The sequence below is a fragment of the Oreochromis niloticus genome, linkage group LG17 (genome assembly GCF_001858045.2).
Source record: "Oreochromis niloticus isolate F11D_XX linkage group LG17, O_niloticus_UMD_NMBU, whole genome shotgun sequence".
Taxonomy (NCBI): Eukaryota; Metazoa; Chordata; class Actinopteri; order Cichliformes; family Cichlidae; genus Oreochromis; species Oreochromis niloticus.
The window spans coordinates 27,266,684-27,285,747 of NC_031981.2; the positions used below are offsets into that span (position 1 = coordinate 27,266,684).

A 19,064-nucleotide genomic window follows, 5' to 3' on the forward strand; every position below is an offset into this window, starting at 1 on the left:
TGAGTTTGATTTTTTGAACTATTATCTCAGCAAGCACAATCTCACGAAAGAGGCACCAATATCTCTCCTGTGCTATCAAACTAGCCTCTCATTCAGCAGAATTGCCTCACTAACCCTTGGACCCAAACTAACAAGTTGTTAGTATTAAAAATTTCCAGGTTGGACGCACTTAGCATAAACTGGCAGGATATGGCCTTCAGTACTCTTAAAGAGATCGTCTGGCTTGTTTCCAGCTGTTTAAAAAAGCATACAATAAGATGCCTGAGGCTGTCAAATGACTGCATCCACTGTAGCTGATAAGTGTATAGTCCCAGACACAATTACCGGCAATCACATACACAAAGAAAAATCATGAAACATCCTTATATAGAACAATAAATATGTGCCGTGATGCGTTATAAATTATATGCAACTATATAGATTGCACCACTATAGTAAATGTGTATTATAGACTTTATATAGACCATTATAGCAAGCATCTCCAGGCTCCCAGACCACAGAGGGAGGGGCAAACAGACCAAAGGTGTTGTATTTGTTACGCCTCATGAAGCCAGAAAACCTTTATGACATTTTAGTCTGTATGTGATGTACGACTTAAGAGACAAATAAAAAAAGGGAATGCAAATGTGTATAGACACAAATGGTAGGAGAAACTTGACTTACCACTTCAGTGGGACGGAAGTATTTTGGGTCCACCTTCACATGTACCACCCCTGTCTCCTGGCAACGGCCAACCTCCTTCTCATCCTTTCCCTCCCACCTGGAAAGAAAGAAATCTTAGCAGGAACTAAGAGTTTCCCACACCTGCTCCAAGATTCAAGCGCCGTGATTACTTCTTGTGTAGTTTGTTTCCTTATAGTCTCATCCAGACAAAACATGTCACCTGCCTTTTTTCCCCCTCAAACCCACACATCCTTCACCACATGTCAGTATCTCACAGGACATAAGAGGGGAGGTGAATGACAGGTTAAACACGGGAGGAATCTTTCCAAGTCCAGAGACATAGGGTTGGGGGTGTCTTATATTGAGGCCTCTCAGCCAAATCTGTGATTTTGACTGCAAAAAGAATACTGACATGTTGACTTACACAATGGTCTTTCCCACATGTCTAAAGGCCCTCTCCACAAACTCCCTCACACTGTGCACCTCCCCTGTTGCTATGATGAAATCCTCGGGCTCCTCCTGTTGCAGCATCAGCCACATAGCCTGAAAGAGACAGACACAGAGACAAAGACAGAGAGGTCAAACTACTGAGAGATCATAAAGACAGTTCGGTGATCTACACTGGACCGTGCCAAACTCAGCCCTGACAGACAGGAAGTGAACCTGCGACCTCTGAGCGAGGCATTCGCCCATACCTCTGCCCTGACGTCACTACAAGGGCTCAGGGGACACATACTGTGGGAAAGGAGGACAGAGCACTCCCACAGGCCCACTGTGTTGCTGGCACACAAAAATGCACACGTGGCCATGAATACACGTGCATTCAGGCCAACAGCTTTGCGCAACTGACATACTCTAACAACTCAAAGATATTTTAAGACACACATAAAGTGAAAGTAAAGAAGCTGATGAAATTCCACAAATACAAATGAATTTTCCAAAATCTTAAATCCTGACTCGTGTTTACTATTTCTAATTACACTGTGCAGGCAACGTTATTATTAGCTTAGATACCCCAGCGTAACCCATTACTTTAGGTCCCTTAACGGACACGGTGCTATATTAAACAGCTAGCGAAGGCGTGGTTCCATAATATTTATGGTGAACTGGAGCCAGCAGGTCAGAGCTGCTGACCCCTGGCACATCCAGCATGATTAGAAGAAACTCGCCAGGGACACAAAGACAGACCAACAGACGCTCATGTCTCCACTCTTTAAAATCACAGAAGACAGAACGAGAATGACAGAGAAGGCCTAGTCTTAAGTTTTTAATGTTAAATGCAATTTCTATATAAACAAGTCTAAAATCAGTGTGTAATTGAGACTCTATTGTTTCAGATTGTGCTAACTCATTTCAGTTTTTTTATTTATTTGCTTCAGATTCTGAACTATTTGAAGAAGAAAAAAATACTGTGAAATTAAACCCAGCTGTTATATTAAGTTGCTACAAACAGTCATGAATGTCAGCGTATTCTCTGACTCTTCATTATTTCCCCTTCAATATCTCAACAACTAGGCTTGTAAATATAAAATATATCAGCAGATTAAAATCTCTGACATCTCATCATTTTTTCTCAATGTTATGGGTAAAAGGTCAAATTTAACACTTAGAACTTCCTGTCAGTGGGTCGGCAGTTTGTTGGAAACTTTTTGGTTTTGCAGTAAAACTTGCACAGAAAGATACAAACATTTCTGTGCATTAAAGTTTAAAAGATTGCAAACAGTGCAAAAACAAAGGTTAAACTGCTCGATACGATGCTTTGATGAAACAACAAATGAAACGTGCCTTGAGACATTTGGGTGATCACTAAAACCCCTTACATCTCGTGAAGGTACCTTTTAGTACATCTGTGAAAAGGTTCAAGCTTCAGTGTTCAGTACCCGATTGATTCCAACATGCACTGATATAGCCCCAAAAGTACCCCGAAAACCAGTTCGGGGTACTTTTTACACACAACAGTTTAAAAACTGACAGTCAAAAGAAAGTCAGTTGTGATACGGAATAGTAATCTTTGCATCAGATTTTCATATCAAGTAATGTCACCAGTAGTGAAAAAAAAACAGTCACGTTTCTCTTACTATAAATGCTGCGTAATGCTGTAAGCTTGCATGCTGAACTACTGTATGCACACATTTCTGTGCACTGTTGTGGCATTGTTTAAGCACATGCCTTCTCGCAAACACACCAGCAGTGATGGAATGAACTTCCTCAGGGAGGCGAGGGCCATTCTACCTCAGGATCGTTCAGGGTCACCTGAGCGCTCAACAGTGATGACTCCCCTGAGCCTGACCTCCGACCTCTCACCCTCTGGCCTCTGATGAACAAACCAGACTCTCACACGGCTACACAAGCCAAAAATTGCAACTCGGCATGCAACTGACAGCAAAACAAAGCAACCAGGGCGTCATCAGAATATGTTATTCAATCTGCTACCACATTTTGGGTCTGTGAAGTTTACAGGAAAATTAAATTCTCTTACAAACGGCTGCTTCTGACAAATCATAAGTAACAAACAAGCAGAAGAGATAACAGGATATTTCATTAGCAGTCCGACAGTTTAAGCCCTTTATGTTAACCATCCTGGGCCAAGTGAGAACTGCTATGTTTTTCCAGGGCTTTGACCACGATTATGAATTATTTGAAAGCAGAAAGCCCCGTGGGTCAAATGGTGTAAAACACTTTAATCTTTTATTACTACAGCAACACCTGCAGATGCAGAGGACCCCAATGTTTTAACAGGAGTCCATAAAGATCAAAACTGTAGTTTTCTAAACTTTCCCCGTCTTTACAGGCGCATTTATATTCAATAATCAAACAATAAAAAGTTTCCATTCCATATTTTTTATCTTTTTGAGTTAAAACTAAACTGTTCCATGGATAATGGCATAAATATTGATCATGGATATAAAGTGAGCTATGACATTTTTGTGCAATATTCCTGCAGTCTTATTTTAGCTCCAGCTCCAAAGTGCTCGACGGCATGTTCATAAACATGAAGCACACGAGTCTCGAGTGAAGACGAGTGAAGTGTTTGCTTTTATCCATTATATCAGTGTATATTGAAGCTGTTTAGACAGCAAAGGCAAACTTAGATGTCAATTTCATTCAGATCTTTCTTTTCTTGTTGTTTTTGCTACGTTAAACAGTTTATACAAAATAATTGAGTGTTACCACAAAAGGAGCCCGCATATTACACTACAATATTTTAAATTGATATCAACAATAGAGACATGACATCAATCCTGAGAATTTAATCAGAGGTGAGTTCCCAGTCTGCCATTTCCAAAATATGTCAGCGCTTTCCTTTTCGACGTGAGCAGGAATAAGTATCACTGGAAACAGTGGAATATCAAACACTGACATCTACACTGTAATACTGTTTTGATCATCTGACTGGCTGATTATTTGAACTTGTAATGAAGCAGGCTCATTCCCTTTTCCTGCAAACCACACTGATGGATGTGTAGCCTGCAGTAAACTGGATGGCTGTGATGATGGGAATTGGAAACGTAGGTCTGCTTCTCTTGCAGCCAGAGAAAATGTTTACGGCAGGAGCTGAGTGATATGGCCTCTGCTGATTTTTTTTAACAAGGATATGTAATAAATATTCTGATGTGTATTTTTCTATGTATTGTAGTGGGAATAAAGAAGAATGAAACGGAAGATTGGTTTATTCATCTCAGCCCGTTCAGCGATAACTTCTCCGCGGATACGCCAACATTTCCATCTCGTTCTCGGCCTCTTTACAACACCCCGCTTTCCTTCTTTTACCTTTTACCCTCTTTTTCCCCTTCTCCCGCTCCTCCTCCCTCAGGATCGCTCTGCTTCATTAGCTATCTGATAAACAGCTCAGAGGTTTAGCCCTTCACACTGAACCCGCACCTTCCTGTTCACATGGCCACAGGATGACCCCCATCACACACTCCACACTTGACTGCAGCTCAGAAACAGCCACCGACCCCAGCGAGCACCGCGGACCCCTTCACCTGAAACATATTCTGACACACACGAGGGGAAACCGAGCTGACCAACGTTTCAATGTTTTTTTCTATTGTCTGTGAAGTTATACATTTCTGTTGGAAGTGATATGAAATGTGGATTTCAGTACAGTTCTTGTTGTTATTGTTACTCAATTTGACATCTGTAATTATAAAAAAAAAAAGATCTGATCAGATCTGCTTTTCAAGTTATTAAAATACTTTACAAAATTTTCAAACAAACTGGATAATATAGAGTTCTGGAGAGTAACTTTGCTTATATATTAAGCAATGTAATTAGTGGACTAAATGTAATGAGATAATTACTCATTTTAAAAAAACTCAACACAAATTATTTCATTTTTTATCTGTTGTTGTTGTATTTTATTTGTTTTCTTTATCTTGTAAAACAGAGTTCTGTCTACATATAATTCGGGAATCAGTAAATCTATTAAATTTTATTTATAATTTTATTTTACTTTTTTCTTTTTCTTTTTATTAAAGACTTAAAACCAAACCAGTACTCAGTGTTCAAGATGATTGATAGACTGAAGAGACGTTTTTCTAACATAGTCCCAACAGTAAAAGATGTACCAAAAATTATACATGCAATGATTTAAAATTGAATTCAAAGTTTAATATTACATGTTATAATAAAATGCCATCCTTCTGTAGCTGACAGGGAAACACTGAAACATAAAGCCTGCTTCAAAACACTTTGATTTGGAAATGACCATGAATGCCAAAATAAAATCGGATGAAAAATGTTACACCAATAAAAAAGGTTAACAAGCAAAATATAAATGTATGGAGTTAGTCTATGATATATTTAAAACAAATCACAAAATATCTGTGTGCAGATTCAGGCAACTTCAGACAAAAATAACTGATTCAGTAATAACCGACTCAGCAGTGACCTCAGCAGGGCAGCGTCCCCTTAATACGGTAGAAGTTTCATGGCTTCAGCATTCAACTGCCGTGGCTGCGACTTTCTTTCTTTTTTTTCTTCTTACAGTGTGTTATATTTAATCTTTTCCATATGCTCCTGTGAGATAGAACACAGATAGAACACAACCAAAGGGACTGAGCTGCGGGAAAATCCCTGGTTTAAACCAAAGGCAGCCTGCTGACTCAGAGTACTGAGCACAGGTCACAAAGTGCAATCTCACCACTATGACACCAACTCTCTGCTACTGCTGACTGTCTTTCAATAATATATATGTAGTAATTTGCAATACTGTCAAAGTCTCTGTCGATAAAATATTCTCCGATAGAGAATATCATCTCCAAAGCTGGCAGAGAATAAAAGGTAAAACCTTTTGTTTTGTTTTGCTAAACAAGTGTTAAATCAGTCCTCAGGCAGAAAACAGATCTTATACTTGATTCCTTGTTTTCCAAAAGTGCCTAAAAAGCATCTTACAACAAACAGAGCACCCAAACAGCAACTTAAGTGATGACTTATCTGGACCTCCCTCCTCTGCTGACCCCTCCCTCCTCCCTTCTCCCACTCTGCGTCTCGCCTCTCTCCCAGGCTGTTATAGCCACTCCATCTTCCCTCTCTAGCTGCTTGACTCTAGCTGACATGTGTAATGGCTCACAGTGAACACTTAATAGAGCTGCGATTATGCCTGCACAAAGCCATCGGCCCCAGTCGCAGCCAGCTAATGTCCAGAACATGCACACACTTTCCTCCTCATTCACACATGCAAATGTAAAGCAAAGCCACTTTTCACATGAAAAGCACAAATACATTCATGCGGGCATTTATTCAAATTATTCCAGAAACACATACAGAGCTTTATAAACGGACTGGTCACGCCAGTTTCAGTTAGAATATAACATGTTGCTCACTCTGCTGTGCTGCAGAGTGTTTTGAGAAGCTGCAACTTCATGTCTTCTCAGCTATAGAGCTCGACCAGAGCTGGCTTTTCCAGCTCATTTGGAGCTTAAGAGGTTCTCAGCCCTGTTCCACAACATGCTTGCACAGCTGCCAGACAAGAATGTTACAGCCTGAAAAGTTAAAAGAAACGCTTTCTTTTCTGGCGTGGACCAAAGTGAAGCCTTGAATTCGAGCAGACACAGCTCCAGTCTGCCGGGCCCACCGCTCACCACTGATAATGAGATTAATGACCTGCACTTACTACTATGTTATGATACTATGATACGTCACATTTGAGCTCAAACATGGCCACGTACGTCATAAGTGTGTGTTATCGGCTGGTCTTTTCGGACCCACATCCATCAAGGGCCAGTACTTCCCGGATACAGTGGCAATCATCTACAGCCATCTTGTACTGAGATTAGGCAAATAGTATTGAAATGACGACTTCAGAATGACCTAGGGGCCACTGCTGATACCAGACTGAGGGCAGTTAACCTCTTACTACTGTGGATGTTTATATATGATTATATTTAACATCAAATTCATCATATTTTTCAAAACAATTAAAAAAATAATCTTATTTTGTGTTAAGAACCGTCTTTACTTCACAACAATTCAGAGTATGACAAATACCAGGGGTTACTTTCTTTAGATTTTCTACACAGTTCTTCATCAGTAAAATTTAAGTCTTCAAGACTTATCAAACAAGTCCACTGGTGCTTGTCCTTGCTATGTTCATGGTTTTCATATACTTTTTCATAAAGCTGTCATGAAAAGATGCTGCAAATGATAAGAACTTTCTCCCAGTTTCTGCCTTCCATCATCACTAAACCAGAAATTTTCATAGCCCATGCAGTTTTTCTGCCAGCATTTCAGAAAGTGAATAGAAAAACAGAGATGTTTGTTTGCCACTCGTCAGCCCCCACCCCCACTGAGGTGCGAATGCTGCGATGTTGGCTCGTTCACTTCTGCCTAAAATCCAGAATAGTCTAGAGTGGTTCAGATGTCAATAGTAAAATGTTTTGATTTCACTCTGATTTTTTTCCATTCTTCTCTGACCCCAGAAGGGATTTAACATCATTTTTCTAAGACATTATACATGTCAGAAAATAACTAGAGGAAAGTCTGTGAACAATAGTTTATTGAACTGTTTTTCCATCAGTTTGTGTTCAGAATTGTCTGGTGGCTTTCGGAATCGCAGCACAATGATGCACAGCCTACACTTACGTAAACGGATACACAGACAATTCACTGTTATTGGTGAACTTCATTCTTTTGTTCCACCGACAACAATTGCAAATAGTCTTGTGCTCCAAGACCTCAGTCACATAGGCTTAGAGACCAGTTGGCAACTACCTGGCAACCACTGGTTGCAAGGGAAAAATTTGTATTGCCCATCTGGCTAGTGAGTGGTTGGTTGCTGGAGGTACGGTGAAAACTGTGAAACAGGCATGCAGGATTAGAAACTAGTCAGTGACCCCACGGTAATCCCAGGTCTCCAAGACAAATGTGTATTCCCCAACTAGTTTGCATCATTTGCATTTAAAGTGAAAGTTGCAACTTCTGAAACATTCATTTTAGTGGTAAGGCACAACTTTTATTTTAAAGGTGAACTAATACTTTTTTTTTGAGATTCACTGCTGTTTGGTGGTTAGTTACAAAGTCTTTGCCCACAAATCGGTATCTTTAATGCAAACTACAAGTGATAAAAGCAATCATTGGGAGGTTTTTTGGGCAGCAATCTTTCTAAGACCAACTTCACCCAACTACAGCTAGAAGCCTCGAGCAACCAGCTGCCAATTGGTTGGGAAATACACATTTTTCTAGAATCCAGACATGTCAGGAGGTCTCTAGGCTCGGGTGACTGAGGCCTAATTTAATCCAAACTGATCTTACATGTAAGATTTCAATCAGACCCCTCAGTGGACACCCCCCAGTATTCAATTTCCTTTTATATAGTTATTCAACATTATGATGATTCAAATATATTTCGTAATGCTCAAGAACATACAAATATACATATAAGGTATTTGTAACTAAACCACAACCACTAACTCATTTGACAAGTGTGTATATGTTTGTCTATTAAATAAAACATTCTTGTGAATGTGTTTTACAGCATTCATTCCAGCATGGTGTAGATGATTCCAACTGCGGCTTCCTCTGAAAGATACACCCAAGATCACCCTTTTATTCTTTGTGCATCACTGCTGTAAAACACATTACCTTACATGTTTACACCCTCCCCAACGGCCCCGACAAAGTGTTTAGAGCTGTCAATATGCAAGTGACTCATAAACCAAGAGCCCTCCTTGCCTCTCTAAACGGCGTATCACATAACAATTCCTGACGGCACAGCAATGACACACAGTCCATGCCTGTACAAACATTTTAAAAGCCAAATAAGCAATGCAAGGAAGAGAAGCAGATACAACTCTGCAGGATTATGTGTCACCTTTAGGAATTTTGATTAGAGTCGGGTTTTGGCTGAAACACGTCTGCAGCATTAACTACAGGTAGCATTTGTGGAAATGCTGTGGAAAGCAGGTCAGACTCACTGACTTATACTTTGATCAGATAAATTTCATGATCAATATTGGGAAGTGTTTTTTTTATTTATTTGTTTAATACCTTTACTAAAAACTTGTACTCATAAACCAAGGTCCACCTGATAAATTCAAATAACACCTAGCTCTGCTTTAGAAAAGGGACAGAGTGGTTTGTGAAAATTAAAACCGTTTTTTAAATTAACAACTTAACAACTGAATATTGAAAATGAATCAATTATATACATAACTGAAACTAGATAAAGCATCGAGCTCTCTCAGCTTAGCCTGCAACTGTCGATGGACGACCATTGTTGGGTCTCCCAGAGAGGTCTAAATAGGTTCAGGTTCAACTCATGACTTTCACTGGGTCACTTGAAGGACTTGACAGAGTCGTCCCCAGTAAATTTCACTGTTGTCTTGGCCTTGTGTTTTGGGCCCTTGTCTGTGTCAATGTCTGAGGTTCTGAGGACTATGCAGCAAGTTTTTATTAAAACATCTCTGTACCTGACTATTCTCTCTTTCCCGGTCACAGAAAAAGAAATCCAAAGCATGATGCTGCCAATGCCACATTTCTTCAGGAAGGGCTTCTGTCAGGGCACTAAGCCCAGACCAGTGGGAAATAAATCTTTCATTTTTGAAAGATAGCAGACTAAGAATCCTGGGTATTCTCCATTTGCACTTGTTTCATATCATGTAATGTTCAACATAAGTAGCCCATGTGTAGCTTAATGATTTTTCTATACGTGGCAGAATTTGGTTCGAGTCAGCTCTAAATATGAAATGAAGAACTTGAGTGTAGTGTATATAAATAACGAAACCTTAACAGTAGCTAACAAACTATATATAAAATTTATGTCCTTTTGATGACTGTGAAAGTCAGGATTATTTCATGCAATTATGTTGAATGAAACAGTGTTTCCTTTGCCACCACTTAGTTACAACACTACTCACAACAGAATTACTTTGCACACTGGCAACTGGTAATCATCCTTAACAACATAACACAAAAAACTCACAAGGCTCTGAAGCTGGGCATGAAGAGACATTCAGTCTGCGACTCTGTGACTAAGTCCTGCCGTCCGCTGTAGAACAAGTACAGATAAACCAGCTGGTAAAAATAACATTTAAATGAATGTCTTTTTAGCAAATTGGACGTGCTCTTTCTAGACAGCCATGGACCAGATATCAAACTGGAATGCAGACTAAATGCACTGAAATGGAGACTGGTGGGCTAACATTCCACACGTTCCTGAGCAGAGTTCCATCGCAGTTTCATCTAACTTGTTTTCATTTCCAACATATTTTATGTGACTTAACTTAGATATGTTTCACTTTTCTCTCTCATTCTGTCTTTATCTGAAAATCCCCAAATGTCTTCTCGTGAGTCAGTAAAGGGCAGGGGAGGATTTGACAGAACCGTGAACCAGTCCAGACCATACTTGGCTGAACCAAACGAATTTAGGTTAGACCCGGACAGGCCGAATGAGGTAAACGCAGGGACAGACCAGGCATTAGCAGCCTCAACATAACTGCTTTCCAACCGTTTTGTGCCTAAATGCAAGTAAGAACTTCAATCATTCAATTTAGGGCTACATTTTCACACATACACTGATACACACACAGACATGCTAGTACACACAACTTTCCCAGGCTCCACCTCAGGGAGTACACATCGTCCAAATGGCTGCTATGGAGCTGTGATTTTTAGCAGAGCAGCTTCTTTTATTTTTTTAAAAATGGTTCTATTTTTTTTTTTAAATCCAAGATTACTATTTTTAGAGATGGCTGAAATTATTAACCCTCCTACCCCCTTTACACACACTCTCATTCTTCATTCTCCTCCCCTTTCCCCCCTCCTTCCCACTCGTCTCTCCTGTTGTATTTTGACCAAAAAAGTCAGAGACTTTAGTGTTTTTCCCTGTCAGACACAGGCTGTCTGGATGTTAAGTTGAAGACAGAAGAGGCTATATTTACAGTCTGACCTCACTCTGAACGCAAGCACACAGACACCCACACACACACACACGTGCACACAGACACGCACACACAAAAACACACAGAGTTTTAACATGGTCAGGGATGACGCAGGGACAACCGCACCTCTGCGTTGTCAGTTTAATTCTGACCATGTTGCTGGTGGACGGGCCTCGCATCAGTGGTCAGCCTCAGTGGATACTCTTTCACAGACAACAGCCTGTTAACCCAGAGGCCACAAAATTTCAGTTGATCAAAAAAAGTTTAAACATTTTATTTTATTGATTTCTGGGTGTTTCTTCTGGAAGGTCCACAAGTTCTCGAGCCTACGTCTGAGATTAACAGAACTCGTAGGGAATACGTTTACTCTATGTCCCCCCCGCATTCAAAAGCTGTTGTAACTTAAATTTGTGAAAAGATGAGTGGCATTGCCCAAATATCCTTCACTTGATGGAAAATGAAGAAAAAAGTGAGGAAATACAAACCTACTCACTGTGCCACATGTCCATACGCTACAATTAAAGACATAAAAACTCAAAATTCCATTCATGGTTGAAGGATGTTATTCTTGGAAAATGATACAAGATGTAATTTTCCAGATTCCTGTCATCACACTGAGGCTGCTGGGGGTCGCATCATTGTGTTGTACAGACAATAATGCTCCTTTTGCTTTTCACTTGACTTTTTAACCCTTTTTTGACCACTATAATAAGTTAATCACATTAACTTAAACATGTGCATTTACTCTTATTCTGTGAGCTTATGACTGTAACTAAATCTTTACGAAGTAAAGAAAGCTGAACATCTGAAGTCTCTCAAAACTTTTTAGTGCACTCAATTGTTACTGAGGACTCTAAATGTTTTTTTAGCCTATAAATAGTAGATTTAATCCACCGGCACCAATAAAGACTTGTATTCATTCACATGTGGCATTAACGCTTTCTCCTTATGGTGACATATGACTTTATTTAGATAAAAAACTGAATCACTGATGATGCCAACAGTGACAATGGACATTTGTGTGTGTGTGTGTGTGTGTGTGTGTGTGTGTGTGTGTGTGTGTGAGTGTGAGTGTGAGTGTGTGAGAGAGAGAGAGAGAGAGAGAGAGAGATCTACTCTTCTGTGTGAAAGGACGTTGTATGTTGCAAATATATCAAAAGATTATTTTATTGTAATCAAACAGCGAGGCTGCCTTCTAGGAAAATGAAATTCCTTCAGCCATCTCATATTGATAAACCAATCCATCAATCAAACCGGCACCCATTCCTTTGATATTATCAGTGGGTTTGTATATCTAAAGATAGACACAAGCATGGGGAAGTCCACACACACACCCACACACACACTTGAACTTGGCTATGACCTCTGGCTGTATGAGCAGTTAAACAGTCTTTCCATGTTTTCACCACAGGAATGGACAGGGGTCTCATAAAGAGTGTCATTCACTATTAAGTCTCAAATTCACACACATATACTTAGCAAACTAAATTATCCATGCATGCACACACACACACACACACACACACACACACACACACACACAGGTTGGGCAAAGCACCATGTAATGCAGACAGAGCTGCTGATTCTCGGAGTTTAGCGATAGCATAATTTTTACACCGTGAGAACCCGAGAAACACATTTCTCAAAGGAGCTCTCTCATTCGATGTGGGTGTGTTACCATTTTTGGGGAGAAAAAGGGGGATAGCAACACAGACACGCATATCCACACAGACATGAGTTAAGTAATGATAAATATAGTAGCTGAATGCTAATCTGTTATAGCTGGGTTATGAATAGGCAGCGTGCAGAGGCTACAGAGGATGTGAACCGTGTTTAAAATAGTTAAAAGGTTTAAAATAGTTGCTTCAGATTTTCTGCTCTTTATTTAACTTACTTTAACCCAGAATTGCACACAGTAAAAAAGATGCATGTGAATGTGGATCCTGTAAGAGAAGGCATCAGCAGCTAGAGGCGGAGTGATGTTAGGCCAGAAAAGTTCTCTCTTTATTGAGCACCCTCTGACGAGGCAGGAAGAAAAACAAACATAAGCATGGGTAGGATGACCGCTGCCTCACAGGGTAACAAACAAACTTATTCTTTATATTTATTTCTATATCTCTCACCATACACCGCAATATCCAGGCAGAATGTCACAGCAGATTCTTGGGGGCGAGGGTAAAATCTACTGTGACAGAATAAAGTGGACGCATGGTGGCTTACGATGATGCTGCAAAGTTAACAAGTTCTTGTTTTTCAGGATTTAAATGTCAAATATTCCCATTCAGTTTCTGAAAAGTGAGGCTTTGTCTCTTTTATATATTTGAAGAAAACAGAATTTCTAAACATCACATGACTACTCTTTCAGTATCTGTTAAGAAAAACAGGAAAAAGAAATGAGAGCATGATAATAACAAAAAACGTTTAGTTCCATCCATAAATTCTAAGAACTGCATTGTTTTTAGTTTTTGAGACCTATTTTGAAAAGGGGGGTAAGGGCCTGAGAGTATGTGAAGTGGAGATAAACGTGACACAGGAAGCAAATTTTGTGTATTTCGTGTTATCAGGAATTGTGGGATGTCACTGGCTGCAACAGTCTGATCGTAGGCGGTAGATGCAATTTATGGTAGTTGGAATATTTTTAGTCTTTCCATGAAATCTGAAAAGAGATAATTCCATGGGAATTTGGACTCAGACGGATCAGTTAAAAATGAGAGACGTTTGTCAACCTAAATGACAAGAAGGAAGGAGTGAGGCAGAAATTTAATGAAAGCTATTAAAAAGCATGAGGAGATATCCTTTAACCTTCCTGCAATGTTTAAGGCAGAAATCAGAAGACGAGAGGTTAGTAAGTGGGCGGTGAGGAAACTGTACGGGTGTTTGTGAATTGAATTGCCAGACTTCCTCGACTGTTTCAATTTGAACTCGTGACCCCCGACCTTGGGGGGCTGAAAACAGAAGCTGCACTGCAAGAAAGAGACTGTTTACAGTGTAAACAGGCCTGAACACAGATTGTGCTCCTACATGCTGCCCTGCTTTTAATCTGTCACTTGGAACAATGGTCACTTTCCCCTTCAAAGCTGTTATGTGTGTGAAGGCATGTGTCAATGCTGGACCACGTCTCTGTGCCTAAAATGCATTTCAAGCTACAGTGATCTCATCGGAGATACTATCAGCCTGTTTATCGTTTCTACACTCCTCTGTGGCCACTACACTTGTACAAATTGGACAATGAAGAGCAGGTGTGTGGATGAGATACCAAACTCTGTGTGTTTGAGACAAAGGTATGCAAATCCCTACTGCAGGTGGAAGAGTAACTCCCCTGCTGAAAAGCAGGCAACAGACAGAAATACAGAGTGAACAATTTAACGGCGTTTTGTCACATGTTTAAAAATGTTGTTAAGGGCAGGGGCCACACGTCATGTTGGATTAATTAGGCATCAAGTTTTTTTTAAAGGCAGTTCTTTTAGAGAAACATTTTTCATAATGTTACGTGAACACCATTAAATAGTTTTCCTTTTTTTCTCAACAGTAGAAAGTAGTGACACACACCACCCATACATTATTGTGTTTCATGCCTTCTTTCTGCACTGCAGCAACCTGTGCAGTCATATTGAATCATCCACCTAATTATCTGTGCAGTGGGTTATTGAGTGTGTATTGACAGCCACTGATATTTTCCATCAGCAGTATTGATTATAATGATTGCTGTAAAAATAACAATTTGTAAAAGTAACAAACATTTTGGATGGAAGCAATGCAGGACCCATGTGCATTTGTCAGGGGCTTTTAGTCTTGTCATTTTGGAATTTTTGTGCAGTTCTGCCATACCCAACAAAAAATTCACTAGTCACATTTGTGTAGAAACTATGGGTTGACCGTGGTTATGTCCTGGTGACCAATGCAATCACAAGGACGTTTTTGGTGCACCACCCTTTGTGCGACCAGCTTCACTCAGGAACCTGCAGTGAGCTCCTGTTAACTGAAGGGGAATACACATTTTTGCCAAGTGACAGGAGATTGCAGGGGGTTGCTGACCGGTCTCTAGGCCCATGTCAGTGAGGCCTAATCCCTGAATTATGCTCCAGCGGGAAATCTATGTTGTAACCAGAAACCTTCCCTAACCCTACTCCCTAACCTTCCACGTCAGTCAGACTCATTGTGGGCTGAATCTTTAGTTACATTTCTCATGTTATGCAATGAGTCTGATTGGCATGGAAGGTTACGGAGAAGGGTTAACAAGGGCTCTGGTTACATGGTGAGTTACAACATAGATTTCCCATTGAAGCATAATTCAGGCATAAGACATGTAGAAAGTTTAAAAGTTAGATTTAACCATGACCACACACTTTATGTAAAACTAAGCAAGTAGTTTTTAGAGCTTCCAAATAATGACACCATAGTTATCCTGCAAAATAGAGAATGTGCCAAATGAAAGAATAATAATTAAAGAATATCACTGAAGCTAATCTGTGATTTTGGAAAAATAAAAATCTGTGTTCTGTCAAATGAGTAGTTTGTCTTATCTGCATGAACTGAGACAACACTGATAAGGGAGTGGGTGACAGAGAAATTCAGCTAAAGATCTTTGGGGGGGGGGGGGTCTTCGGGGACAGCTGGGAAACTGCACATTCATCATTTTTGCAAAACACAAAATGGGCACAACATAATATTTTAAAAACAGATAAAATCCCCTTCCATCCTCCACGCTCTTTATCTCTCTTTTAAGTGCCTGTTGATTCATTAATGTTATCTGACCGCCACAGCAGGGGTGAAGGGAGGGAGGGAGGCCCGAAACGCACACACAAAAACACATTCACTATTTCCTGAAGCACAGTGGCACACACCGCAGTTTCCTGTGGGAATTTTTCAAATCGGCTATCTACTTTCACCTGCTGCTACTGACAGACTCATCGTCCGGCTAACGTCATCAGAACATGAGTATTTTACACAGAAATATGTAACACAATAAAACTGACACACAGTTAAACTTGATCAGTTACATTCTGATACCACCTGTGAATTGGTCTCTCAGACACTTGCTAAGAGAGTAATCACAACTGCTTTGCACAACAGCTTGGTGCTGCGCTCTCTAGCTTGTATGGGTTTTCATCGTGAACTCACATGCTGTGTTACTGCTGCCTATCTTGATGCTTAACATGCTGACAAAAGAGACTGTTCCCAAAAAATTGGCATGCTCTGTACAGTGTAAATAAAACAACAATGCAGTGATCAACAAATCTCATAGATGCATAGTTTATTCAACTGTTTGCTGAGACATTTTAATATTTACTGAAAACTATTAGAAGATTTAGAATTTTTGATTATTCTAACTTCAAAAACAAGACAATAAAAGGCTGTAAAGTAAGTGGAACATAAAGGATAGCTGGAGGGACAATAACAGGATTGGAGATAAAAAGATGATCCTAAAGAGTTTTTGTCAGAAGTAAAGACAGGCAGAGGCTCCACAATGTGCAAAAAACTGCATCTATAAATTGTGGAACAATTTCAGAATAATGTTCCTCAAAGTTAAATTTTAAAACTTTAATTATCTCATCATCAACAGTACATAATACCATCAAAGGATTCAGGGAATCTGGAGAAATCTCTGTGTGCAGGGGATAAGGCGGAAAGTCAGTATTGCCCGTGATCATCAGGCCTTCAGGCGACACTAAATTAAAAACAGACTTGATTCTGTCTTTGAAATCACTCCATCAGAAACTTCCAGAAATCATTAGCTGTGAACACAGTTCTTTATGCTTTCCACAAATGCAGGTTAAAGATCTATTGTGCAAAGAAGAAGCATACCAGCAAATCTATAAAAGAAAATAGTCAAAGTATCAAAGTGCAAACCACAACAGGATTGAAATTCTGTGGCAGGACGTTAAGAGAGCTGTGCATAAATGAATGCCGGTGAACCTCAAATATCTGGAGCAATGCTGTAAAGCAGAGTGGGCAAAAATTCCTCCATGACGATGTGAGAGACAAATAAAATGTTCATGTCGAAAATGATTCATTTAGATTAGTGCAGCTAAACATATTTCTATAAGCTACTGAATCATGTACTTAGTTTTTCACAGTACTGCACAGAGTCCTGTGAAAACTCTCTTTTTTCACATGACTGTAATCCTTGCTTGTAAACTGAATTTCATCATAATTTTGTTGAAGCAATCACACACATATGGCCACCAGACACTGCACTATTCCCACAACCACAAAGCACAGTAAACATAACTCCAGTGCTTCCTACAGTATCCCCCAAACACACACACGCACACACACACACACACACACACACACACGCACACGCACAAGCACAAGCACCAGTTATCAGCAGGGAGAGCAGATCAGATGAGAGCGGCGTCCCTGTTGATACTAAGGTGATAACATCAGAACATTAACACAAACCCAAAGCCAAACGACACTGAAAAGGACACGCGATTAACAGTCAGTGTCATCAAAACAAACCGCACGGTCACTCCACAGTTACACACATACGAACCATAGACTGACATACACACACAAGCTTTGAACCTACTAGAGGTGTGTGCTTTTGAAATGTTCCTCTAATGTGTCCAGTGAGTAAGATAAGACAAGAGTAGTGTAAACAGTAGTGTGTGTGTTTGTATTATATGCAGTGCCTCCACATGTTGAGCATAGGAAACAGATGCCTCACCCCTGGCTATGGGAGAGGGAGAACGAGAGAATGAAAAGAAGAGAGAGAGGGAGAGCAAGAGAGGCTGTGTTTGTATTGGAGCTTGTCAGCAGGGACTGCACAGTCTTGTGGTTGTTGGTCCACATTGTTCCACAGTCAGACACCCAGAGGGGTACACGGATAATAAAGCAGCGGCTAAGTTTGGTCAGATTCAGTGGGTCATGCTGACCTTTGCAAATTCCTTACATATGGCAATGTGTGTGTGAAAGGTTCTCAAGAGAGCTCCTTATACCCTTGCATTTCTTTGCTATGAAATTAAAGTTTAAAATGTACAGTACAATTACAGCTGACAAAGAGGGCAAACTACTGTAAAATATTAACTGCCCTATGCTCTAATACAGATTTATAGCATAAAAAGTGGCATTTTACCTAAGGTTGAAACCAGTGTTGAATAACTGTGTTGCATGCAACTGCAAAACATAAATCTTTAATTTTATATGCAGGAAAAAATTCTACTGTTAAAGCCAAAACCAAAATTCCTGCCTTAAATATAGGAAACCCATAATCCCAATGAAAATCTAATCAAATCAAAATGAAATATTTTAAGCATTTTTTTTAAATTTCAATAATCATGGCTGACATCTAATGAAAGAAAGAACTCCAATATAAAACTGTTTAAAATACTGTATATCTGGGGTGGCTGTGGCTCAGGAGGTAGAGCAGGTCACCTACTAGTCAGAAGGTTAGTGGTTAGATCTCAGTTTGCTCAAGCCTGCGTGCCAAATATCGTTGAGCAAGATTAACAGCAAGTTGTTCTTATGTATGAATGAGTGTGAATATTAGATAGAAAGCACTTACGTAGAAAAAGGACACAAATGCAAATGTATGAATGGGTGTTAATAGGTGAATGAGGCAAGTTGTATAAACCGCTTTGAATACTCAGAGTAGAAAAGTGCTATGCAAGAACCAGCCCATTTACCATTTATCTCTCATCCTAGTTCAGTACACACTACTGATTTGACTGATGTTAAGATCGTCAACTTGCTGTACTCCACAAGGAGGATAACCTATTGGTGGTCATTGCATAATAGTAAAAAGCTACGTGGAAGGTGTGGCACAAAAAGTTGCACAAGCAAAAGGGATGACTGCAGCCTTGAGAGGACTGTCAAAAAAGTTTATTAAAGAACCATCAAGAACCACCAGGTACACACTTTTCCTGTAATAGGAGCTACAATATCACACCGAAGCCACTCCTGAACGAGAGAAAACATCAGCCGCATCTCATTTAGGCTAAAGAGAACAAGAACTGGACTGTTGCTCAGTGAACCTTCTCAGATAAAAGTAAATTTTGCATTTTAATTGGAAAT

At 39.8% G+C, this 19,064-nt stretch overlaps 1 protein-coding gene across 1 annotated transcript in view; it reads right to left on the reverse strand.

The window, feature by feature from the left end:
* The window catches only part of gmds (GDP-mannose 4,6-dehydratase), a 174,670-nt gene that overhangs the window by 38,902 nt on the left and 116,704 nt on the right, over window positions 1–19,064 (reverse strand). Inside the window, exons 8-9 of the mRNA XM_003457295.5 lie at window positions 1,088–1,206; window positions 664–760 (exon numbers count right to left, since the gene is read on the reverse strand). Coding sequence (XP_003457343.1) covers window positions 664–760; window positions 1,088–1,206 — 216 coding nt within the window. The remainder of the gene's footprint in view (window positions 1–663; window positions 761–1,087; window positions 1,207–19,064) is intronic.